Source organism: Blennius ocellaris, assembly GCF_963422515.1.
Source record: "Blennius ocellaris genome assembly, chromosome: 21".
In the NCBI taxonomy this organism is placed as follows: Eukaryota; Metazoa; Chordata; class Actinopteri; order Blenniiformes; family Blenniidae; genus Blennius; species Blennius ocellaris.
Genome location: NC_137670.1, coordinates 6,783,941 through 6,808,704, shown reverse-complemented (window position 1 = coordinate 6,808,704; position 24,764 = coordinate 6,783,941). Strand labels below are relative to the sequence as shown.

Here is a 24,764-nt window from a genome sequence, read left to right as displayed (position 1 = left end):
GTGTGTGTGTGTGTGTGTTGGGGGTTGTCACTGCTGCCTTGCAGATGTTCTTCAGCTTTTTCGATGGAGAGAAAAAAAGGGAGGAAGAGAGCGAGTGATGTCACTTGTATATTATGTGAACCCGACCCCCGCCCCCCCTCCATATTTTATTATTCCCTCTCACATTTTTCTGGGGGCTCAGTCTGATTCTGCTCCCTCATGAGATGACCACCTCCTCATCCTCCACCCCTCTCGCTCCTCTTTCCCCTCACTTCATCCACTGGCCATCCATAGTGGTCAAGCTGCAGATCCTCCTCCTCCTCCTCCTCCTCCTCCTCCTCCTCCTCCTCAGCAGAGGTACTCTCTCTGCAGAGTGAACAAGTTTTTACACCAGCTGCCCTCCACATGTCGGACTGACAGGAGCCCCGAGGGGCTGCTGAGTGTGTTGGTGTGCTTGTGTGCATGTGTGGAAGTGTGTCTATGTGTGTGTGTGTGTGTGTGTGTGAGAGAGAGAGAGAGAGAGAGAGAGAGAGAGAGAGAGAGAGAGAGAGAGAGAGAGAGAGAGAGAGAGAGAGAGAGAGAGAGAGAGAGAGAGAGAGAGAGAGAGAGAGAGAGAGAGAGAGAGAGAGAGACTGGTAGAGAGGTACTGTAGCTTGCAGTTTGCATCCGTTGACATGTCGCCTCCACCTGTGGACTCAAATCGAAGGTAAGATGATGAGACTTCCAGAAATTTATTTTTTAAATTTGCAGTTTTTTTCCCCACTGGTTAATTTTTATTTACATTTCTTTAGTTTGTATTTAATCAGACCGGACATGTTACATATCTATGAATTCAAGAGTGAAGTCAGATTAAACTGTACATCTTCTCAAAGTAACTGATTTGATTCGTCTGGGTGTAAAAAGTATTTTTTTCCGCGTGACAAAAAACTTTTAAATAAACATGTAAATATGATTTATTTACTCAGTTTAAATAACAGGATGTCTTTGAGTGTTTTATAATAGTGATATATTTGAACTTTGTAGCATTTCCAGTAAAAACAGCATGAAAATGTCAATTTTGTCACAGAGAACAAGCAAAGAATACTTTTCACATTAGTCTAAAAAAAAGCTTAAGCAGTGTAACTTTTATAGAATTCATTATACTTATAATTATTGCAACAGAAGTTCATTTAAACTTGCAGATTTATTAAGAAAAAATTGTGTCGTCTCGTCAATTTTAATTGTCAATTGAAGTTCTGAAGCATTTTGCAGCATTTGAAGAAAACAAATGACAAAAGATGATCTGTTCGTACTTGAGGCGAGAACAAAACAGCTTTAAAACGCATCAAGATTAACCCTTTTTTCCAGTTTTAATAAATTTCTTTGAATTTTCCTTAATTTATGGCAAAACGATTTTCACTTTTGTCATAGAAAAAAAACAATAGATGCTTTGATTTCTTATGCTTGAATCGTGTTGAAATCTTGAAAAAGAGATATATATTTCGAAAGATTAGGCAAAAATATTGGTTTCCTGATATGAAATGTACTGATTATATGGGCTTGTATGTCATACAGGATATCCTTGTTTATTGTTGCATTTGCAGAAAAAAAAATTAGATTTTGCTCTCAGAAAATGACACTGACGTGCCGTACGTGCATGCGTGTGAGTGAAACCACATGTTGAATGGGAGGGTGAGTGGGGCCGTGTGAAGATGTGGATATGAAGGAGGGGCAGGCGGGGGTGTGTGTGTGCATGTGTGTGCTGGTGTGAGACGTGCGTGTGTGTGTGTGTGTGTGTGTGTGTGTGTGTGTGTGTGTGTGTGTGTGTGTGTGTGTGTGTGTGTGTGTGTGTGTGTGTGTGTGTGTGTGTGTGGGTGCTGCTGAGGGGCTGCAGCAGGTCACATTTTTCCAGTGATGGGACCCTGCTGCTCTCCGGCTCCCATCTAAGACCCTTTTTATTCAGACATCCGGTGTGAGGATGCAGCTCTGCTCCTCTGCGCCTCATAATGAACCACAATGAACTCCAGGACACGAGTAACCAGAGGAGGAACGAGTACTGAAAGACTTGTACTCAAGTACAACTGCTACTACAAGGAGTCAGTGTCAGTGTCAGTCCATGATGTTAAATTGTGGATTGAGGTATCAAGCACAAGAAAGAGTACAGAAATAAGTTCTTCGGTACAACCGTGACATTGCTTGCATTATTTTTTGAGACTGCGCCGTTTAGCCCCGTTTATACGACAACGTTTTCACTGGAGGCGTTGTCACGTAAAGAGAGCCTCGGTCTGTGGGCCCCGGCGGCCACGCCCACCCTCACCGACACACAACAGGCAGTTTTCCAGTTCTACTGTATTTTGCCAACGGTGTCTCTGACCTTTGACGTCTCGGTGTATCCCTTCGCTCCAGGAATTCAAGAATGCGGACGGGGAGGATTTCCATGCAGACATGTCCACCTTGGCCTCGCCGGCCGCCCAGGGCAGCCCGGACGTCTACATCCTGCCGCTCACCCAGGTGACCCTGCCAGTCGCTAAGCAACCACCGCGATCAGGTGAGCTCTTAAAACGTGTGTCACATTTTGATTCTTTGTCTTGTTTTAAACACTTCACAAGGTTGCTCTATACATACAACACAAGAGGCTTACTAGACTTTATAGACTTGGAATACTTCACCTCTCTGCCCATAAATTTCAACAAGCGCCATACAAAAGGTTATAACTTGTTCAAAGAGACGGAAACGTTCAAGCACAAGACAATAATTTCATGTTTACCTGGACATAATGTATGCAGAGGAGTTCACAGAGTGTTGAAGGTTAAACAGTCTTGCTCTCATTCGCAGTTTTCTCCCTGAGTAAATCTTTGAAATCCCTTTGTTGTATTTTATTTTTTACCTGATTTACACAGTTTGACAGCTCTTGGAGGGGGTGAAGTATAACACTGATACGTGCTCAGCGTCTATCCAGTCATGACATCACCGCGGCGGTTTTGCCAGCACTCTGAGATCCGTGAAAACTCTGCGAGAACATTCGAAGGGTGTGTGAGAAATGAGCAGATTTGTGATCCTGGCAGCGGTGCGAGTTTGTCCCTGGAGTGAGCTCCACCCTGACGCTGGCCCCGGTCAGCCGGGCCTCCACCTATCCCACAATCCCTCGCTGCAGGTCCCTACAGAACCGACTCCGTGCTCTTCAGGCCTCTCTCTCTCTCTCCCACAAACATCTGCCCGTTGCATAATGGCGTCCAGCGGCCGGCCTACACTGCTGTTTGTCGGTATGCGAGGAATGTGGGAGCACAAAACCCCAGTCAGAGTGTTTCGCTCTGTCTCCTCTGCTCCCGCGTCGAGCTGACAGCGCTCCTCGTTGTGCGATAATGCTGCCTGATAAACTTACGGATCTGCAGCGTGGCGGGACTGAATGGACCGTGCCCACGCACACACCGAGCGCGCATCAGATGTCTAACGCTTACAAATGTGAGCATTGTGGCTGAAAAGCTGGTGAATAATAGAATTCAAGGAATCTTTCACTTGAACTACTTTAGAAAAATAGTTTTTGTGTGCTCGTAGTGTGGAGTAGGAAGCGTTGAATTAATTTGATGAGGTTTTTATTCGAGATCAGTCTACAGCATGGCATTAATATTTCCAATGTTACACACAATCAAGCAATTGTAAAGCCAGAAACACAAGTAATTGATTATTGGTGTGAAATTATTTACACAGTGACAAGTACTGATGTTTCGCTGGTCATTTTCAAGTGAAAACAGAAAGCTTTTCTTATGTCAATGATATCAGAGCCACTGAAAACGCAGCACAGGCGTGGTAAATAGATCTTCATGCTCAAGGGATGGACGATAAGAACAATGTTTGTCATGACTCCCAGTCCATGTTCTCCCACTAATGCTTGTATATTATTGTCATTATTGTTCTCTGTGTAATTACACAAATTAATAACAGCACCAACTAGTGGCCTGGCATGCTAAACCACATTGTTTTCAGTGTTTCTGCTGTTTCCACTGAAAATTATGCCATGTTTACATCTGTTTACTTTCTGAACTGCTCTCTATCAGATCAAACCAGAATTGTGTTGTTATTATATTACTAAAGTCTTGATTGTAGGAGAGCTGGCGTCACGCCACTCGACTCCGTCCACTCCCCTTGATTACGTTCGTGACTTGAGGGAGCTGCAGAGCCGCTGTCTCTTTCTTTTCTGGGCAAACTGCTTCAGCATTATCTACCCCCTTAAATTAAAAATGACAAAATTACAGTTTCATTCCAATGAGTTTAGTACTTGATGGTTCTGTCGGTGAAAGAGTTGCATAACAGCTGTCTCTGTGTGTATATGTGTGTTTGTGTAAAAACGCCTTGTTGAGAGAAATTTGAGGTAATGCTAAACTAATGTTTTGGAGAAGATATGTTGTTGCGATATTTGTGTAAACTGAGCTCTTAACAGGCGCTCTGTGGATAACAGAAACCATATGGTGTCTTACAAGTGGCAGTCAGGGATTCATTACTGCACCTTCAGGACGACCTCGCCCACTGACATCATCGCAGGATATTGACTTTTGTAAGAGAGAAATAATGTCAAGGAATCCATCTGACCACACCAAGCTTTTTTTTTGGGGGGGGGGGGTTTAGATTCAGACATATACTTTCATACGAATGCAAGTTTATGACATATAAAAGACCAGAGCTACCAAGCACCAAAACATTAAGCAAATCAGAAAATGATCAAGTTTAATTGCCATTTATTTGAGTGATTTTAGGTCCGTGTTCATTCCTGAAGTAGAGAGCAGTAATGACCTGGCTGCTTTCAGCCAGCGTTCCCATGTCCTCCATCATCCGGCGGCGCTTCAGGCTGTCGGCGGACTATGTGGAATGGGAGGGGCTCCTAATGAGACTCCAGCGCTGGGAGAGTTCTGGCTCCGACCGAGGGTCTCGCTGTGAGGACGCACCCTGATGCAGCTGTTCTCCGCTGCAGGCTGGACTGTAAAGATTCAGCACAGCTCACACCCACTCAGAGGAGAGGCCAGGGAGAGCACACACATGCACACACACTCACACACACTCGCACACATACTTAAAAATTGAGCTGAACATTATGAGACAATGCACAAATAAAGAACTTTTTTTTTTTTTTGTGGAATCAGAGAGAACAGTACGCTCTAACAATTGGAGTACACCAACGTTCGTATGTATCGTCACTACATTGGCTGTCAACTATAAAACCAACATGGACTGGGAGTCATGACACTCTGGAGGCAAACGTTCTTGTTGTTGTCATTCTACTCATGCATGCACAGAAAAACTACTTGCTTTATGAGCAGTATCAGCATTTCTGTCTTCTACACAGACACAGTGTTTCTTGAAAGTTGTGTTTTTGCCCGTTTACACGACAATGGAGTCGGAGAGATTTCAAAAAGTTCCGCCTTGGTAGACACTCTCCAAATGTTTAGCATTTCCACTCGAAAAACGGGCCCGAAACCGCCTTCTCTGTGCTTCAGCTCGTTCATCACACTTCAACTCTCCTCCCTGCGACAGGCTCTCGCTCTCATTGAGTTACCCGGCGTGGGCGTGGACGGGTCCTCGGTGATTTTCAGATGACGTTAAGAGGTCGACATAACGGCTCAGCACCTCGGCACAGAGCTGAGCGGGACGAGCCGGACCGGACGGGGTAATGGGAATTCCATTTGGCTCTGAGTGATTCAGCCGCTGCGCATCTCACTGAAGACTTCCTGCCTACGACTGCGATTAAGCCAGACGCATTCCTCAGCGAGACGCTGGCAGCACACAGCTCAGGACGGGCCAGACAAGGCTCTCAAATGGAAATTGAGTTAGTGTATTAGCTAAAGGGAGAGCTCAGGACTCAGCAGGGTAATCTCTGGTACTTTCAGTTTATCACAGCACAGTGTGTGAGTGCAAAATAAAACTTTAGAACATAATCAATGAACGTTTTCGTTTGCACTCCCACATGTTCTATTGTAGAAATACTGTTAAATACATTATTTATTCAAAATATCCGGATGGATGAGGTAGAAATCCATAATCTCACGTTCATAAAGTGCCTCATTGAGCACATCTCTAACCAAAATCATAGAGATGTGACACTTTTTCAGACTTCCTGGAGGGAAATGGATAAAATGCGAAATGTCAGGTGTGATCGCATCTCATCATGTTTGGTTTAATACATTGAGCTCTCACGATTCTCAGTGCATTAAACCCCTGGCAGCACGACTAAGAACATGGTTGATGGAGAGACATGAGCCAATCCACATTGCGAGCCGCAAAGGACAGTTTGAAGCATAAAAGTAGAGATTGTATTAGCCTCGTGAATTTTCTCTGCGCATTCATCCCAGCAAACATTTCGGAATTTGATATTTGTGGAGAGAGTTGGACTAAAATGCAATCTTTTCTTTGCTACAAAACAATTACCAGACTCTTCTTGGCAAACACAACAAAGGTCTTAGTGTAGGCTTTGAGTTTCTTTCTACCGTCATGTATCATCATTGTTCCACCAGCATGATGAATATTTGCTGTAAACATGATGGTGTAGGTGGGACCCATTGCCTTCCACTGTTATCACCAAACTCAGTTCATTCTTGTGTCAAGGAGCTGGCGGATAATAGCCCCAGTGTGAGGCACTAACTGGTCCTAACTGGTGCCATGCGGCCCTCGGCAGACAGACAATGGCGTCCATTCTGCCTCTGGCCGGAGGGACTGCGAGTGGGTGTGAGGAATGACCAGCGTGGAGACGGGGACAGGGGTGTCCAATATGGCCTCCACACAGGGATGGGACTGTGTGGTGTTCTTGAGGGGGTAGAAGGCACCACAAAGATCTGCCTGTCTGCCTCTACGCCCCACAAATCCCAGTGTCATCGTGGGAGACGCAGAGAGAGAGAGAGAGAGAGAGAGAGAGAGAGAGAGAGAGAGAGAGAGAGCGAGAGAGAAAAGGGCTGGACGGCGAGGGAGGTGGAGGTCGTCCGTCAGTCGGAGCAGGATCAGGTCAGGTGGGGCATGTCCAGCAGGCAGGAAGGACTCGGGTCCTGGCGGGACGCTGACAGTGGATGGTCAGACGGATGGGTGCCAGGGACGGCAGCTCTGCGTAGAATCACCCCGAGAGAGGAGCCGTTGCTGTTCACGATGCGTGACGTCCACTCGCATGTTTGGATGTTTCACTTTAGAGAAGGTCAATATCAGATGGACTGAGGATGGAGCCCGACGAGACACTTAACATCCTGGACGTGGTGCGTTCCATCATCGTACTATCAGAGGTTATATGTTCTGGACTATATATACTGTATAGATCTGTTTATATATTCATGAGTCCTTCAGTGCAGTCGAGGACGTGCATCTTCTCGTTGCCTGTTACCCGATCCCTTCACTTCATTCAGGTCTTCTTCCATTACCTTCAACTACAGTAATATTATTAAGGCAAAACAAGGATAAATCATATTTATTTACTCTTATTTTAAATTACATGTCATATCTGAATGTCAGTATCTATTGGGAGAGGTGATGGCTGATGAAAAATATGTGAATAAAATAAGAAATATGACAAATTAAGTTGCACACTTTAGCACTGCAGTGCTGTTAAAAGATATTTACATGCTTTTTTTTTTACATTTGTGACTATTTAGTCTTTAGAAGATTTTTTTTTATTATTCTAACTAAACCTTACTCATAAATGCCTGCCTGTCATTTACGTATGAGTAAATGAAACCATGTTGAAAATCATAAAACTAGCAAAATAAGTCGGATTTCACCATTTATATTAAAACATTTTCTGTAAATAGGATGATGTGTCTATTATCTCTAACATTATTGAGCTGGGCAATGTAGGGCCTTGCATGTTAACGGTGTTGAACCATCACAGAGTGAATAAATGTTATCTTTTGAAGATGAAGGAAAATGTAAAGATTAAATGTCTGAAGAGTTTCTTTCTCTCCTCCAGTCCAACTTCTGAAGACCTCGGATCTGTGCCGCCACAGTCTCCTCTACCTGAAGGATATCGGACATGGATGGTTCGGGAAGGTAACACACACACAGTTTACTAGTTTGTGATTTGATTACGAACTTTTAAAACAATGAGTAATCAAAACTTTGAGTAGTTTATGAGGACTTTTTCTTCAGTATTATTTTAACAACAGTATTTTTCACTTGTAACTGAGTACATATAGGTATTTCAGTGGTCTGATCCTCAGCTGGTCTCAGAGGGGGCAGAGGTTAGCTGGGGGACAGATTTCTATGTAACACCGTGTCACTGCAGACTGTGTATTTGTGTGATGTTCTCAATAAATAACATGTTTCTTCATTTTCTGTTATTCTTTCTCTCTCTTGCTCTCGCTCTCTGTCTCTCTCTCTCTCCTGTCTCGTCGTTTCCTCACACTTTTCACTCCTCAACACACATCCGTCCTTTCCATCTTTGTGTACCTTGACTGGGTATGTCCATCCGTGGGTGTCTTCTGTCCGTGCTGCTCTCCTGCATGTCCGCTTCATGTCTGGTGTCTGTCCGGTCGCTCCCGACCCCCCCCCCCCCCCCCCCCCCCCCACGCTCCACGGCTTTATGTGTGTGTTCATGTGTGTGTTCCCTGTACGCATTTGTCTTGTCTGTGCCTGTGTGGTGCAGGTGCTGCTCGGGGAGGTGAACGCAGGCCTGACGTCCACTCAGGTGGTGGTGAAGGAGCTCAGGACCAGCGCCAGCCTGCAGGACCAGAGACACTTTCTGGAAGAAGCACAACCGTACCGGTAAACAACTGTTACACCACCAGCAGCAGCAGCAACAACAACACTTATATTGCCTTACTTTTTTTAATTGTTCAAGCTCTTGTGATTGTTCTTTTTAAATCATATTTGCATGACACATATAGAAATATTATTTCAAATAAGCCCTTGTTGTTGTTATTAATATTTATTGTTATTTATCATTATTTTCTTCTATTTCTCCATTTCACAACACATTTTAACGTGTCTGATAGCTACATAAATAAGATATAAATGTGTGAATCTAAATTTAACACATTGCTGGGAGTTTTGTTTATTCTGCACTGTGTCAAACCTCGGCTGTGGTGAGCGATCGCCTTCATCGTCTGGCCTAACTCCTCCTCTCTCAACCCCCTCCTCTTTCTCCTCTTCCTCTCTCCTCTTTCTCCTCAGCTCCCTCCAGCACCCAGCCCTGCTGCAGTGTCTGTCTCAGTGCACTGAAGTCGCCCCCTACCTGCTGGTTATGGAATTTTGTCCTCTGGTGAGTAACTGTACCGTATATAGATCTGTAGAAACTGTATCTGTGTGTGTGTGTGTGTGTGTGTGTGTGTGTGTGTGTGTGTGTGTGTGTGTGTGTGTGTGTGTGTGTGTGTGTGTGTGTGTGTGTGTGTGTGTGTGCTCAATACAATATATTCCCCCCAAAATCCAATTAATACAATGTTTTCAATTTACTGAGTATAATATATTTTATTTTCTTAAAAAAGCCACTGAATACAATAAATAAATACAAATTTCCACTGAATGCAGTAATAATTAAATATAAAATAAAAACACCCACTGGTCACTATCTGGGGTTTAAACACACACACACACAACTGAGGCATAATGAATTCCTGCAGGTCGTGTCCTGGTACCGTCTTCATCTCTTTAAATGAATTATATGTTTCTATTAAATCACAATGTGAGCATTAAGTGAATGAAAATAATCCATCTGAGATGTGTGCAGGAATTTTTAACCTTTGCGTTCGATCCTGCATAATATCCTCCATCTTGCCCAGAAGTTTAAGAAGATTGAAAACATTTTCTGACCTTTTTCTCAGAACTCCCTCTGGCAGTGAAATCCTTCTTGGCAGCAGCTTTAAACATTTGGCTTCAAGCCTGAAACGAGTAAAAGTACACTTGTTCCACTGAAGTCCATCCGTCGCGCCACAGGATGGATTTTTAGAGTAAATAACAGCAGAGGCAGGAGTCTTCCAGCTAATCCTCATCCATCATCTTATTTCTTTTCTACTCAGAGATAATTGCTGTTACCTGATGAAATAGTGAACAATAAATTCATCTATTATGTTTCTATGTGTGATTTAGCAGCTGGAGGCTAAACGGACAACATACATTCACAACAAATCATCTCCACTGAACAAAAAGGAAATTCTAAACAAATCAAATAGACCTTAAGCTCTTAATATTAGTCAAAAAGACCAATAATCACAGCGCCATGCACAACCTGAAAATGACGCACCTTTATTGATTTCAATTCCAGGAAAACGCTTGAGTTCAGTTCAGGTAACTGTTTAATTTTCCAGATTAGAAAATGCTGATATTGCTTCTCATGATGATCATTTAAAGCCCCTCATTGTGATGTAAAACTCACATCTCTTCAATGGCTACAGATAAATTCCTGTGGAAGATTTAGTTCCTCTTACGATTAATATTTTATCTTCATACCTTCCCCGTTTTTACATCCACTTAAATTTGCAAAGCTCTTTTGTTCGTCCAGAACGTTTTGAATGAAGCTTTTACATATGAACCTGACTGGAATCATCTCTTCCCCTCCAAAAGATGATTTTTTTTTTTGCAACTCCTTAATTTCTTTACTTAATAAAACACCCAATCTATGTATTCATGTATTTAACCTTGGAGGGTTTCTTCTCTTCTTTCACATTTGATTGATTTCGCTCACTGACACACATGGAAAAATAATCATAAAATAGCACCAACAGAGGAGTAAACACCTTTTTTGTCATATAGTTTTTCCAAAAGAACAAAATACAGTCTAAATGTTTGAGAGAAAGGAACATGGAGTCTGTGCTATGCAGGAATTAATTTTCCCAGACGCTGGATTTGTCTGTTAATCCCTGAAATGTGTAAAAATCCAACTCCGAGGAGTTTGTTCATTCATCTGTTGTTGTTTTTTGGAGCCTTCCAGATTCTCTATTCAGGCCAGAACCTTTTACTGTGAAACTTCATTGCACTGGCAATGTTGCCCTCCAGTGGTGAGAGTCTGTAACAGCTTCATGCTTTCTGCTGGTTTTTAGGGGGATGTGAAAGGTTACCTGAGGAGCTGCAGATCTGCTGAAAGCTTGACCCCGGAGCCTTTGGTTCTTCAGAGGATGGCCTGCAGCATCGCCTCGGGCCTCCTACACCTGCACAAACACAACTTCACACACAGGTGCCCAGTCGTTCCTTCTCTTCATTCGTCATAAATTAATCTGCTTGATGTTTTCAGCATACGGAGAGAGGAGCTGTACTGGTAGTACTCACATGTTAGATCAGATTTGCAGGAGTTATATCGGTGGTTTGGTGGTCGGCAGGACTTCATTGAAGCTCAACTGAAGCTCAAGATCTCAATGGGTCGCTTCACAGTGCAAGGTGGCAGATATGTGAAAGTCGGAGACATTTTTAGTGTGGAAAACATCCAGATGGAAGAAAGACAGATAGAAACTGTTTGGTCATGTCAAAAGAAGAGAAAACAATATGAAAGCAACAGCGAAGGTGTTCTGATGATGTCACAGAAGATGTGGACGGAGGATGAATGAGTTGGTTGCAGTCACATCTCAAGAACAGATAGAATATCCGGAACAGTTGGAAGATCGTGAACAAATAGAACATCAGGAAGAGCTGAAATATCAGGAACAAGCAGATAATCAGATACAGCTAGAATATTGGAAAGACATCAGTAAGAGCTGGAACACCAGGAACAGCTGGAACATCAGTAACAGAACATCATTTATAGCTGGAACGTGAGTCTCAGTCTCCCCGGACTTGCTGCTGCTCCCCGGCCTCTTCCTGGAACAATATCCTGGTGCTGACTGAGTGCTCCTAAAGACTCCAGCATCAGTGATTTTGTTGCAGGCGGTGGTCCGTTCTCTCCAGAGCCCCCGCCCTCACCTCCACCCAGAGTGACATACGATACTGAAGCAAGACTAATTCATTCATCTGAACCATTCATCTCTTTCTTATTTGTAATGGCACACTTTTATACATAACACATATGTATTGATTTGCACATGCCTCCCTCCTCTCTCATTAGTGACCTGGCTCTGAGGAACTGCTTGTTGACTGCTGACGTCTCAGTGAAGATCGGAGATTACGGACTTTCACAAACCAAGTACAAGGTAGGCCACAGACACACTATAAATGCATGAACAAGATTTTTACTGCCATGTAATCCGTTGTAAATAATCATGCATTTCCTATTTAATCCCACTTGTTTCAGGATATTTTATCCAGTAAATATAGTTAAACCGAGCTTTTGTCTGTCATGTCTGACGTTTGTTTGACTCTCTTATCAGGATGATTACTACGTGACGTCGGATCAGATGTTGGTGCCCCTCCGATGGATTGCTCCAGAGCTGGTGGATGAGGTGCATGGAAACCTGTTGGTGGCAGACCAGACCCAACAGAGCAACATCTGGTAACATTGACACACTCTGACTGGTGGTTTTGTCTTCGTTAGGATTCTATATTACCTCCTAGGAAGACTGCTGCTGATTTGTATTTACTGGCCTAAATCTGTACATGATTAACGTGCGCTGACATATTTCTTTGTCCTGATTGCTGCTGTAAGCCTGTTCTTTTCTGCCGTATCTCAGGTCTTTAGGTGTGACCATCTGGGAGCTTTTTGAGTTGGCGAATCAGCCCTACAGACACTACTCTGACAGACAAGTCCTGACCTATGCTGTGAGGGAGCAGCAGCTGCGCCTGAACAAACCGCTGCTCAAAGTGCCGCTGGCCGAGCGCTGGTGAGTCAAACCGAAGCCAGTCCATATACAAAATGCAACACCGACAGCCACATAATTAAATCCCATCCGGGATGAGTGGATTTCCATTTCTTGTGCTGACTGATGTGTGGATTTCGCCAAATAAATATTTTCTTTTCTGTACTGTTGTCACAGCATGATTATTAAAAATGACTGGTGTGTTTGCATGACACATAGTAACCATGCTTATGAATGGAAACACGTTTACTCTGAGCTTGAATTGGACTCATTTAGGTTTGTGATTAGAAAACTGTTATTGTCCCAGGTATGGAAGCACTGCTTCATCATTTTTAGCGAGTGATGTGAATTAAGATTTTGTTACGAGAATAACAGACAGCAGTTGTGGAAAATTACCGTGTTTGGTCTTTGTTGGTCCATGACCAAATACAATGACTTTTGTTCAATAAAAAGACCTGAAATCCTTTTTTTTAGGTTTACTAAAAAATCTGGCTATAAAACATGCAACCCAACTAAACTAGATCTAAACCATATAAAGTCAAAGTAACAAAAGGTGGTGCCAGGGACGATAAAAATGGCCAGGAACCGGTAGGTCTGTGTAGCTTTAGCACGTTTATTTTATTAGCTGATACAGAAATGGTAATTTTGAGTGCAAAATGTCACTGTTCACTGAATTGGAGGTGACTACAACATGCTTCAATCTGCAAAGATAACACAAGAATACGTATGGCCAAATGAAAGATAGGGAATATAGACAGATAATGTGCAGGATGTCTTAAGGAAGGTCATCCCATGGGCCACATGTTGGTCACGCTATGTTTTACTAAGAACAAGCGTTCACTGGTTCAACCTCAGTATGTGAGAATGTTTTTTTGCATTACTGTCATTAACAGGTATGAAGTGATGCAGTTCTGCTGGCTTCAGCCTGACCAGAGACCCAATGCAGAGGAAGTCCACCTGCTGCTCAGCTACCTGTGCGCCAAGGGGGCCAGCGAGGCTGAAGAGGACTTTGAGCGGCGCTGGAACTCCATGCGTCCCAACACAGGATTCAACAGCCACCGAGGTGCCTCGGCAATGTCGCGAGACCATCCGCCTTCAACCCCCTCCTCATTCCCTCTCCTGGAGCAGTTTTCCACTGGTGATGGCTACCAGTCAGAGTCTGGAGATGACATATTAACAGTCACTGAAACAAGCCACGGCCTGAACTTTGAGTATAAGTGGGAGCAAGCCAGAGCAGAGCAGTCGACCAGAGCCTCGGACTCTTCTTCTACCCTTGGTCAAATAAGCCATCACTGTCAGGAACCCTTTTATCCACCTGGGGGCATTGTGGGTGGTTGCCCTCTGGAGAGTCTCAGCCATGGAGTTTCTCCATCTTACTATCAGCCAAAACATCTACATGCCCCAGGTGTGCTTCCGGTCCTCAGTGCCCATAGCCCGTCTGTAAGCAGTGAATACTACATCCGGATTGAGGAGCCGGTGGACTGTAACATCGATCCAGACTTCACCATGTGTTCCTACAGTCCAGACTACCAGGGCAGCAGTGGGAGCTTCCTGACAGGAAGTGCAGACTCGGGTGAGTGCATGGCCTGCCCATCACAGGCCAAGAACATGGGCCCCTATTGGTCGGCAGACCTTCATAAATCTGATGTGTACGACTCCAATGACTCAAGTCCGGCCATCTCGCTGACAATGGAGCCTCTATTAGGGCAAGTGTCAGACAGCAGCCCGCGGCGACCCTGGGAGTCGAGTCACTATGTGTCCTATAAAGACCGAGATGGGGGTTACTATTATGAGCAATCACCACCTTTGGGATTAGATCATTATATGATTGGAAGTGAGGCGTCCAGTGAGCATCAGGAAAGCTGGGGGTCAAGAAGCCTGCGGCAGGCATTGGGTGAGTTGGACAACCCACTTGGTATTTCTCCCTCTGTGAACACCCCGTCTCAACAGGCTTATGGAGACCCATACCTGGACACATCTCAGGCTTCCATCATAGGAAAGAATGTGACCGGGGGTTACTATGACATGATGGGCTCTCTGAGGAAGACAATGCCTAACCACACGAGGCACCACAGCCATTCTGTCAGCATCAACATGGAGACCGAGGGAGCTCTCTTCATTGGACACAGAGACAGTGACTCAGAAGAAGACGAAGAGGACATTTTTATTGAAAGACACACCTGCAACACTTGGCCTTCAAAGCACCGCCACAGCAGTGTGGGACACCACAGACGTGCTAGTCATAGTTGTAGACAGGACACTTATGCTGATTTCCACTATACGATGCCAAGTACGGACATCGAAGACTCGTGGCCAGATGAGCACAGCCTGGCTTTTCACTCTCTGCCCAAACCCATTGACTATCTTGAGCCACACCAGGCCAAAGATAACAGTGCCTGCCTCGGTCTGAGTAAACAACATTCACTGGTGTCCTCAGACAACTGCAATGCCTACATCTACCTGTGCCATGAAGGTGAGAGTCAAGTGCCGACATCAGGAGAGTGCTGCCACTCACATTTTGTTGACCCGCTAACTGGTCTGCTTGTCAGAAACAACAGCTTCTGCCACACCTACAATCACACCAATTACACTAGAGATAAGGTGATGGACATCCCTAGCAATGAAGAGATAATCAATTTATCACCGGCTCCAGGAGGGCCCATCGTAGCTAAGCCGGTCTTATTGAAATCCGAGGACTGCGGAGAACAGTATGTTGATCTTAAAACCAGCAATAACCCATTTAAAGAAAAAAGGGAGGAGGTTATCAAAGAAAACCTCATCATGCAAAAACCTCCAGAGCCGAGAAAAGAAGAAGTGATCCTGACAATGACTAAAAATACTCCTCCTCCTGATGACAACATGCATGTGATGGTAGCCATCACTGATCCACCGTCAGAGCTCAGCCACACTGTTGACAGTGGTGTAGACCACGGAAGCTCCAGTGTGAGCCTCGCCGACATCCTGGACTGCAGTGATGAAGATGAAGATGATGAAATCACTGATGATATCACTGATGTCACCTCAGGCATCTTTGCTGACGAGTCCAGTGAGTTGAATGCTTCTCCTGCCTTTAAGTCGCTACAGAAGCAGGTCGGAACTCCTGACTCAATGGATTCCATGGATCTGCCTTCTACAGTTGGGTCATGTGAAGGCTTCAGTCCTGCATCCTCACACCCCTCCAGCTCACCTAAAGCCATGGACAGTGGATATGACACAGAGAATAATGAAAGTCCGGAGTTTGTTCCCAAAGAGCCTCATGAAGCACGAGAACAAAGTCTTGCAAAGTCTCCTCTCAATGGAACACTGGAGGAGGAAGAGGGGCTGGAGGGGCATGGAGCAGAGATTGAAGAGATGCCTACTGATGGCGAACCATCTTTGGGTGAAGACTTGGCCATGGAAACTTCACAGGCAGGTGACCACGTTCTTTTGCCTCTGAGTGACGAGACTCCCTACAGAGACTCTGCCTACTTCTCAGACTATGAGAATGAGAGACAGAGTCGAGATGAGGGAGATGACCTAAGAATAATAGAGGAAGAAAATATGGAAAAGGAACATCAGGTCGAAGAAAAGAAGGCCGGGAAAAGGAAAAATGAGGAGGAGGGGGAATTGAATGATGCTGTTGTGAACAAAGACATGAAACTTGAAGAGGCACAGCAGGGTTTCACAGAGGAGAGCTGCCAGGACGAGGCACTACCTCTGAATCGATCTGCTTCAATCGAGGGGGGTCTAGATGAATGGCCCTCCCAGGAAGAAAGTGCTTCCTTGGGAGACTGGGCAGCTGAAGTGGTGGGGGCCATGGAAGAAGCTCTTGGTGCCCTGAAAGACGACTGTTCCTCCATCCTTAAGGAGGAAGAGGAGGACACAGAGGACATGAAAGACTCTGCTCAAGCTTTGGAGACTACAGATCAGCCTGCTATCAAGACAAGTCAAAACAGGCCATTGGCAATATCCACTGAAATCCCACACACCTTACCCAAAGATGAGGTGGCCTTGCAGCAAACAGCAAACACCAGACGGTTTTCTTCTTCCTCACCCCCTCCACCATCCACTCCTCCGCCTCCACTGCCTGCGACGGAGGGCCGAGCCTCTCCTGCCGACGGGGAGGAGGCGGACGAGGAGGATGGCAACAGCGACGACAGCGACGAGTCTGATGAAGAGCTGCGGAGCTACAGTGTGCAGGAGCAGAGTGGCGGAGAGGAGAGCGAGGACGAATGCCACCCGGTGCCCATTGTGGTGAGCGACGACAGCGAGGCACACAAACTGCGCAGCCTCCTCAAGATGCCGACCCTCCTCACCACCGAGAGCCTGGAGGAAGACCTGGATCGCAAGAAGAAGACAGTGTCATTCTTTGATGATGTCACAGTCTATCTGTTTGATCAGGTGACTTTCAGAAACCCAATATTCAGACATTTACGCTCATATAATTTTTAGCTACATGAATATTGAAATATTAATAATATGGCATCAGCAGCTCTGCGGCGCTTTAACTGTCATTCAAAAAAATATCCTCAGTCATGGCTGAAGCACTTGTTAGCTCGTATTTCCATGTTTGGGCCCCTCCAGTGACCAAAATCAGTTTTAACCCAAAGTTTTCCTTCCTCTGTTGATCACCAGGAAAGTCCAACTAAAGAGCTGACTGAGCACGGCTTCCCATTAAAAGGTCAGAGTTCACAAAGCAAATCCCATGAGAGGGTCAATGCCTCGGATGACTCATCCGATGGGAACGTCTCAGAGGAGAGTGAGTACATCGTTCATTTCTTCTATCAGAAGGTCTTTTTTTTTGGTCTTCTGGTATCAAACCGTTAACGACTCCTCTCTCAGGTGGAGCGTACGAATGGGAGGACGACTTTCCGCTCCTCCCTCTGCCAACATCTTCAGCAACGTCGGACTCCCCTCCACCTCGCTCCGTCACCAAAACCCCGGAGCCCAAACCAGCCGTGCAGTTTTCCCGCTTCACTGTCTCCCCCTCCCCCGTGTCCCGGTTCTCCATCACACACATCTCCGACTCGGATATGGATTCTGTTGGAGGTCGGTCATCTTTCAGCTGAGACTCAAAGATTCACATTGCACATGTTCTAAGGCAGAAATAAAGATCAGATGTTCTCCAGAATCAGACAGTGGAAACATTACTTGTATAGTAGTCTTGCCAAGTGTAAACATACAGCAGGAGATATAAAGTAGCAGTATATGTAATTATAATGTATATTAGTGCCATCTGCTTGAGAATATTGTCTATTCAATATGACATATACTGGTTACCATTAAAGTACTAGTAATAATGACAATCATGATGATCTTTCAATAAACATTACAGTAGTTAATTTAACCATTTACGGGGTTATAATTGAAATGTTTGGAGAATTTCAACACTTCAAATCACGCGTTTCAATCACAAGGGTTAATTTTAAAGAAACGGGACAGATGTTACCCTTCACAGTTATTTGCCTCATGAAGTGTTTGCCCTCATAGCTCAACTACATAATACTAATGATAATGTGTAGATGTGATTTTGCTAATAGCCCCACTTTACTGATGTATTAAGCTTAATCCAGTCTGAGGCCCTGGCTCATTAACTATGCAGCGATTTGCTGTAACTTATTGTCCCGGACTTAATTACCTCGCTAATGAGATAGTACTCATTCTGGCCAAATTTGCCCACATTACTTCAGAATAATTATCGTGTGAAGAGTCCCTTATGCACATTAATCTTCTCTTCCCCGTTGTGTTATCTGCAGGAAGCAGTGAAGATGGAGACAAAGAGTGAGGAGCCGTGGATATTTACTGCCTCTCTACAACAACAACAACAACAACAACAACAACTTTGTCTACTCGCATGACTTCTGATTTCATTTTTAACCGTCAGGTTTTAGAAACACAAGACAGTGCCTCTTTACCGCCTGTAGACACTTTGGAATAGTCTGTCGCACCACAACGTAGGACTGTTTAAAACACAGAAAAGAGAATGGTTCATATGTAACAGTTCCAGATTATTAACATAGATATATATATAGAGAGAGAGATATACTGGACAAGGAATATATGAAACCAGTATGTTGAATTCTGCGTATTTTTCTGGATCAAAGAGACAAAAGTGGAAGGACAGACCTTCAGAAAGCATCACATTTTCCACGTCTTTTACCATTGGCTTTAGGAAGAGTTTAACAGGCCGTGGAGACACCGGGACAGTTCAACAGTTTCCGCCACAGTTTTCAGCGGGAAACACTCCAATCTTTTTTTGTCTTTTCAGCACTTTGACTGTACAGCTCGACAGACTTTGTACTTTTTAGGAAACGGTTTTACTTGTATTATTGAATATCAACCACGATCCTTGAGGTATCATAAGTAATATAGGGTTAATGTCAGAGACGGAGGGCATGCTAGTGTCAACACAAAGGGATTTTAATGTCTGTCTGGTTACAGAAAGTTTTCCTTTTTCTTTTAGGAAACAGCTGGTCAAACCTAAACAACCTAATAATTTATGGTTTATTGTTTGGTTTTTGTTGTTGGGTCATTGTTGCAATTCTTCGTTCTCTCTACTGGTTCCACTTTAACAACCTACCCACCTTCTCTGAGAATATCTGCCACAGCGGAAGCAAGAAGAAAATGATGTCTTTCAAATTTTACTGTTCTTAATAAAGCAAATAGACTATTTATGACAACAGGAAAACAGTATGTAGTAAGATTATGTTGCTAAGAGACAACTATGGAAGCTGTTTTCTAAGTTTTTCCAAGGTTTCCTCAAGGGGGCACCAGAGGAAAAATCTCTGGAGGAGTGAGAGGACTGCAGTGTTGGACAACATCAGATGAGGCTGAAAAAATGGAATTTGCTGAGCAAGGAAGCTGAAGTGACTACATTAGCATTGGAGTCTCTCACACACAATCTGGAAGCAGAATGATACAGATTCTGATACATCAGAGCTATTTTGTCAAATCTTTCCTCCTCTCCATTTATAAAAACTCATACTAGGCTTTAGTGTATGATTTTCCCAATAACTACCCTAAAATTAAACATTTAGCATGAAGTTGCTGCACATTTTGGCCTGTGCTGATCACTGGATCCTCTCTACTACAGCTACTCAACTCACACTCACAAATCGTTTCCACTCATTATATCTTTATAAAAAGCTATTAAATCTCTGAGCTCGTAGATTGACTCAATTAGCCTCTTGATATTTTCCACACAGGAGTGTAGAGAGTGAGTTGTAATGGTGCCACCTTGACTTTAATATAAATGTAGTGAACAATCAAGACAATTTAAAGAAAAGAATAGCAAGGCTGTGTTTCAACTATTATAATGAATTACCAAAGATACAATTTTTAGTACTTAACAAGTCATGAAGAGACATATCGAAATAAGGTTAGTGGCTGATACCTTTAACTTCTTGGCTCAGACATTTGGAAATCAAAGCGGAGGAATTTCTTTTAGAATGTATGTACTAGCTGAATCTGCTCTTCATATCTTGAGTTATCCTCTTGGTCTTTGAGAACCAATAACATGCTCATAGAAATCTGTTTTCAGGCTACTTGAACAAAAGAAAATACCACCAAGAGGATTCATGTCATCAAGTTATCTGGGTCAGTGTCAGTGAAGACGAGACAAATCAAAATAATTCATCACATTGATGCAAAGATCCTGCAGATTCCACAAAGTAAAGAAGTATAATTTACCCTTTCACATCCTGCTCTTCCGGGGTCATTACTTTATCCTGGGAAATTTGTGGGAAATCATTCTGTCAAAGAACCATCGTTACCACTCGGCCAATGTTTGTTAAAACAAATTACATTGCATTTTATTCATTTACTTATTTAGTTTTCATTGTGTTTCGAATGTTTTATCATTGCTGGACACAATTAAAATACATGTATTAAATGGGATTTTTAAAAAGACATCGATTAGTCATAGATTATTACAGTCAAATGTCATGGTAAAAAATAAGTCAAAGCTCAAACACTCAAAGTGCTAACTTTGAAAAATTATTCTCAGTTTTCTTTTCTTTATTTCAAAAATGCTCAAAAAATATTTACTCCTGTTACTGCCAATGATAACACAATTATAAAATAATATTAATACATTTTCAATGATTTTAATATCATATTTTGAAATAAAAGTTAAAATACTGAAGATTTTGATAATGAAATTATATAAAAGTTTTAGTTAAATGAAAATGAGAGCATTTACTTAACATTTGAATTTGGGTTTTACAGCAGTATTTATTTATTTATTTTTGGTTAAAAAACTGTATTTTATTTCATTTATTAGTTTTTTTGTTTTGTTTTTTAATAGCAAAAAGTTATTTCTTCTGTGGGTGTATGATAATTCCCCCAATTTTCCGGTATTAAATAATGACTGAAAATGTCCACGATTTAGTTCAAAGGTTTTAGTCTGCATTATTACAGTTCAGATTAAAACATCCAGATACAAACTGGCACTCCACACAGAGGTCGTTTTACACTTTATTCCTCAGCTTTTGCCAGATTATCACTTTTTTAGAGAGATTTGTAAATTTATTGTGGTACCAGAAGCTGAATTACCTTTTATTTACCACATTTTGGTGCATTTCTATAAAACTGCTGTTTCATTCCTCTGATCAGATGGTCAGGGATTACTGGAGGGTCGCTTTGGTTTCTCTGTGTAAATGTGAAGAGGTGACGGAAAGAAGAAGAAAGCTGGTTTCCACCTTTTAGAACATCCTACGACCGACATGTAGTGTCCTCTAAGTGTTTGTTTGCCTCCACGGGCTTTAAATATTCTGTACAAGTTTAGCATAGAACCATCTCGATGGCTGTCCGTAATATTTTTGTATCTCGACATCAGAGTATTGATGTACTGTACCTGTGAAGGAGGAAGCTTGGGAAAAAAAAGATCTCTTCTGTTTCTTGTTGCCAAAGAGATGTTGTGTTGTGGTCCCGGGGCAAGTAGACAGAGACGGGTGATGATGAAGATGGTTAAGGACACTGTCGCTAATATGTGCCCGCATACTGACCTGCGTCACATCATTACTTTCTGTACCTTCTATCAAATAAGAATAAACTCTGGTTTACACAGCTTACACCCACATTCTGCTCATTCCTTCACCTCCACTGGTTTTCAGTCGGAGGCTGCTAATGCTAATCACTGCCACTGTGTTACAGGCTAATGCTAATGCTACCTCAAGTCAGACATCCTTCATGTTGCTGTCTGGAGGTCTGAGCTAGGTCAGGATTAATAAACTGCGCTGAACCGGAGTTCAGGGAAACAGAAACAAAACTTGTCACATGGGGCCAAAAGTAGAGAAAAGTGGGCTAAAAAGTTAGTGCTAGAGCTAACACCGTGCTCAGGGCAGGCCCAAAAGACGCAACTTATTTGGATAATGCTAAAGCTAACAGCAGGCAAGATGACACTGTGGTATTTGGATGTTGCTAAAGTTCAATGAGCAGAATAAAGGCCAATTTATACTTCCCACACGTCCGCAAGGTTCACATTGGTCCGTGTGAGGTGAATATTTATCGTCATCTAACAAAGGTCCAAAAAATACCAGCCAATTTTTTATTAGAATTATTTTTTTCCCATAATTCTGAGATAATTATCTCATTCATTGAGAATGAGATAATTATCAGAGTCCATTTTTATTTTCTCATGTGAATACAATATGCTTCCGTAGCTCAGAACTCCTGGAGCGAAATATAACAAAAAACTAGGAAAGGACAGGAACGGCAGGCACCAGAAGTGGGAGATATTTTTGGGATCATTATGTTACGTTATGGACCTTGAACCCTGAAATGTAGTATAGATGGAACCGCGTGCGAATCTGCGGGCTGTGGGCAAGTCAAAGAGGGCTGCGGATGTGCAATAGATGTAACTACAATATTAATAATTTCATGACCGTATTAGTGACTAATATACTACTGCTAAATTAAATATAGTTACTATAGCAAGTCATTACCAACGATGGTGTCAGTGATGTGAAAAAGAGACAGATGGCACAATGTGAGTTAATAGCTTGATTCTTTATTCTCTGAATTAAAACAGTGTTTCTAATCAAAACATATAATTACAAGGTCAGTCACTTTAATCGGTAAACATATACAATTTTAGCTTTTTCATTTAAATTGAAATCCTCTCAAAGGCCTCAACTAGATCCATCGAGACAATAATGCTAATATTTCATGATTTATGGTCCAAAAATGATCTGAATGTTTCTCTGGAATAGGATAAATAATCTTTAATTTGTTTTTGCAAGATATAGTGTCCAAATTGTTCATATTTTCTACAAATTTCAAAATGCATACATGAATTCAGTGCTAATTTTGAGCTTTTCCAAGAAAAACCAGCCAAATAAAGACATAAATCATAAATCTGTCAGTATGTGGAAGAAAGAAACAAAAATGTTTTGATGATCCGGAACAATAAAACAATAGCTTATAAATCACAACAACTTCAAAGGTTTTCATTTGTGGAGTTAATTCTTTTAAAGATGCTTCTTTGCTTTTGTTGGAAAGGTGTTATCTGAGTTTTAAACGTACATAAACCTGTGATCTAACAATGAAACAGTGTCGCATCAGTGAGGAGGAAAAAAATAAGGAATATTTCTTTTAATTAGCATTTGTAAGTGGATTTTTTTTTTGTTTCACTAAACTCACCGTTAGCTTGAGACTGAATTTTATATAAAGCCACATTACTTTTTGTCCATTTACTCCTTTTTCAGTCACAAGTACTTGCTTTCTTCTTTTTCTCTCTCTAACATGGTCTAATATGGCGATTCACTGGAAGACGGTTTGAAAATGATCTGACTGAGCCACAAACTGCAATCATTAGATTATTATGTCACAGAAACCAAACAGGCTCCAAACAGGAACCACAGCAGAAATAAATCAGATGCTGCGTGATGAGTTTTCTTCACTAGAAGATCAGAGCGACATCATCATCACAGGTTTCCAAGGTGTGGGAGGAAGAGCTTCATCACACAGACACACACACACTTTGATGACCAGTGATGATCTGCTGCTCCTTATTGTGCTGAATTACTTCAATTTCGGTTGTGATTGTGACCCTGTGAGCTACAGAGGAGGAAAGGGGGAAGCTCAGACCTCCTCCCACCTCCTACACTTCCCCCCGAGGAGCCGAGGCCTTCTCCAGGCAGTCGTAGTGAGCCTCGTCCATCTGCTCTTCCTCCTCTTCCTCCTCACCCTGCCCCACTCGGTCCTCCTCATCATCAGAGAGAGGCGGTTTGGCCGGGGCCTCCACGGCCGGCTCATCGGGGGGATCGCTGGGAGGAAGAGGAGGAACAAGAATGTAGATTTTAGATTGAAGCTCATGAAAACATTCATGTGAAGAATGAGTCTCAGTGACATATCATGGAGTGAAGAGTCGAATGAGTCATGCAAACACAGAAACAAATCTCACAAAATGAAGAATGACGATTAAAAAAAAACCCAAAACAGACAACAACAATCCAGAAACCACAAAATAAAAGGTTGACAGTGAGGATGAAAGATGGACACACTTTGAAGACTCCACTTACGATGGGACTTTTAAAAAAATAAAATGTGGTCCCTCAAAAGCGAGCGAGATCCAGGCCTGTACTGAGAGGAAGAGAAATCCCCAGAGGTCAGCAGAGAGCAGCCCGGACAGGAACACACACATTCAACACATCAGAACACACCGGTACAAAGACTTTACTTCAATTTAATGAGGCATTAAAGTCACAGCAGGACTGAAATGACTGGGAGACTCTGTCAACCTTTTTTTAAAAATTATTATTATATTACTGAGTAGACGTTGTGTCACGTGTGGCTCCTCAGTTCCACTGTAGCGGCTCCATGAAGCTTTCAGAAGTGTCTATGTAAATTAACATTTTGATTTCATGTGTATTTCATGTGCATGCTACACCGTTTTAAAATCTGTCATCAATTAATTAAAATACCAATTAATTTCATTTGAAAAAAACAGAATTGTTTCATGATTTAATAATTGTGTTTTTAATCAAATTAATTCATGTTTTTAATGAATCTAAGACATTTAATGACACTTTAACACATTTAATTTACGACACGTTTAAGTAATGATCGAATGATTGATTTATTTTACTATTTGCTGTTTTAGTCCTCCATTGTCACCACAGGTCATCATAAATCTGAACTATT

General features: G+C 42.7%; 1 protein-coding gene across 3 annotated transcripts; it reads left to right on the top strand.

Moving 5' to 3' along the window:
* The first annotated feature begins 392 nt into the window (after nt 1-392).
* Nucleotides 393-21,691, top strand: aatkb (apoptosis-associated tyrosine kinase b). 3 transcript variants are annotated; one of them, XM_080517107.1, is made up of 13 exons: nt 393-685; nt 2,365-2,506; nt 7,895-7,974; nt 8,570-8,688; nt 9,097-9,184; nt 10,959-11,092; nt 11,954-12,038; nt 12,216-12,337; nt 12,516-12,665; nt 13,535-17,021; nt 17,256-17,379; nt 17,463-17,669; nt 18,377-21,691. In XM_080517107.1, exons 2-13 carry the CDS (start codon nt 2,404-2,406, stop codon nt 18,403-18,405), a joined length of 4,728 nt encoding a protein of 1,575 aa, XP_080373233.1. In that variant the 5' UTR covers nt 393-685; nt 2,365-2,403; the 3' UTR covers nt 18,406-21,691. The 3 variants fall into 3 exon arrangements, with proteins under 3 accessions (XP_080373233.1, XP_080373232.1, XP_080373234.1); XM_080517106.1 differs by having other exon boundaries at nt 2,365-2,521; XM_080517108.1 differs by lacking the exons at nt 393-685; nt 2,365-2,506 and adding an exon at nt 6,957-7,187.
* Nucleotides 21,692-24,764: the final 3,073 nt, after the last annotated feature.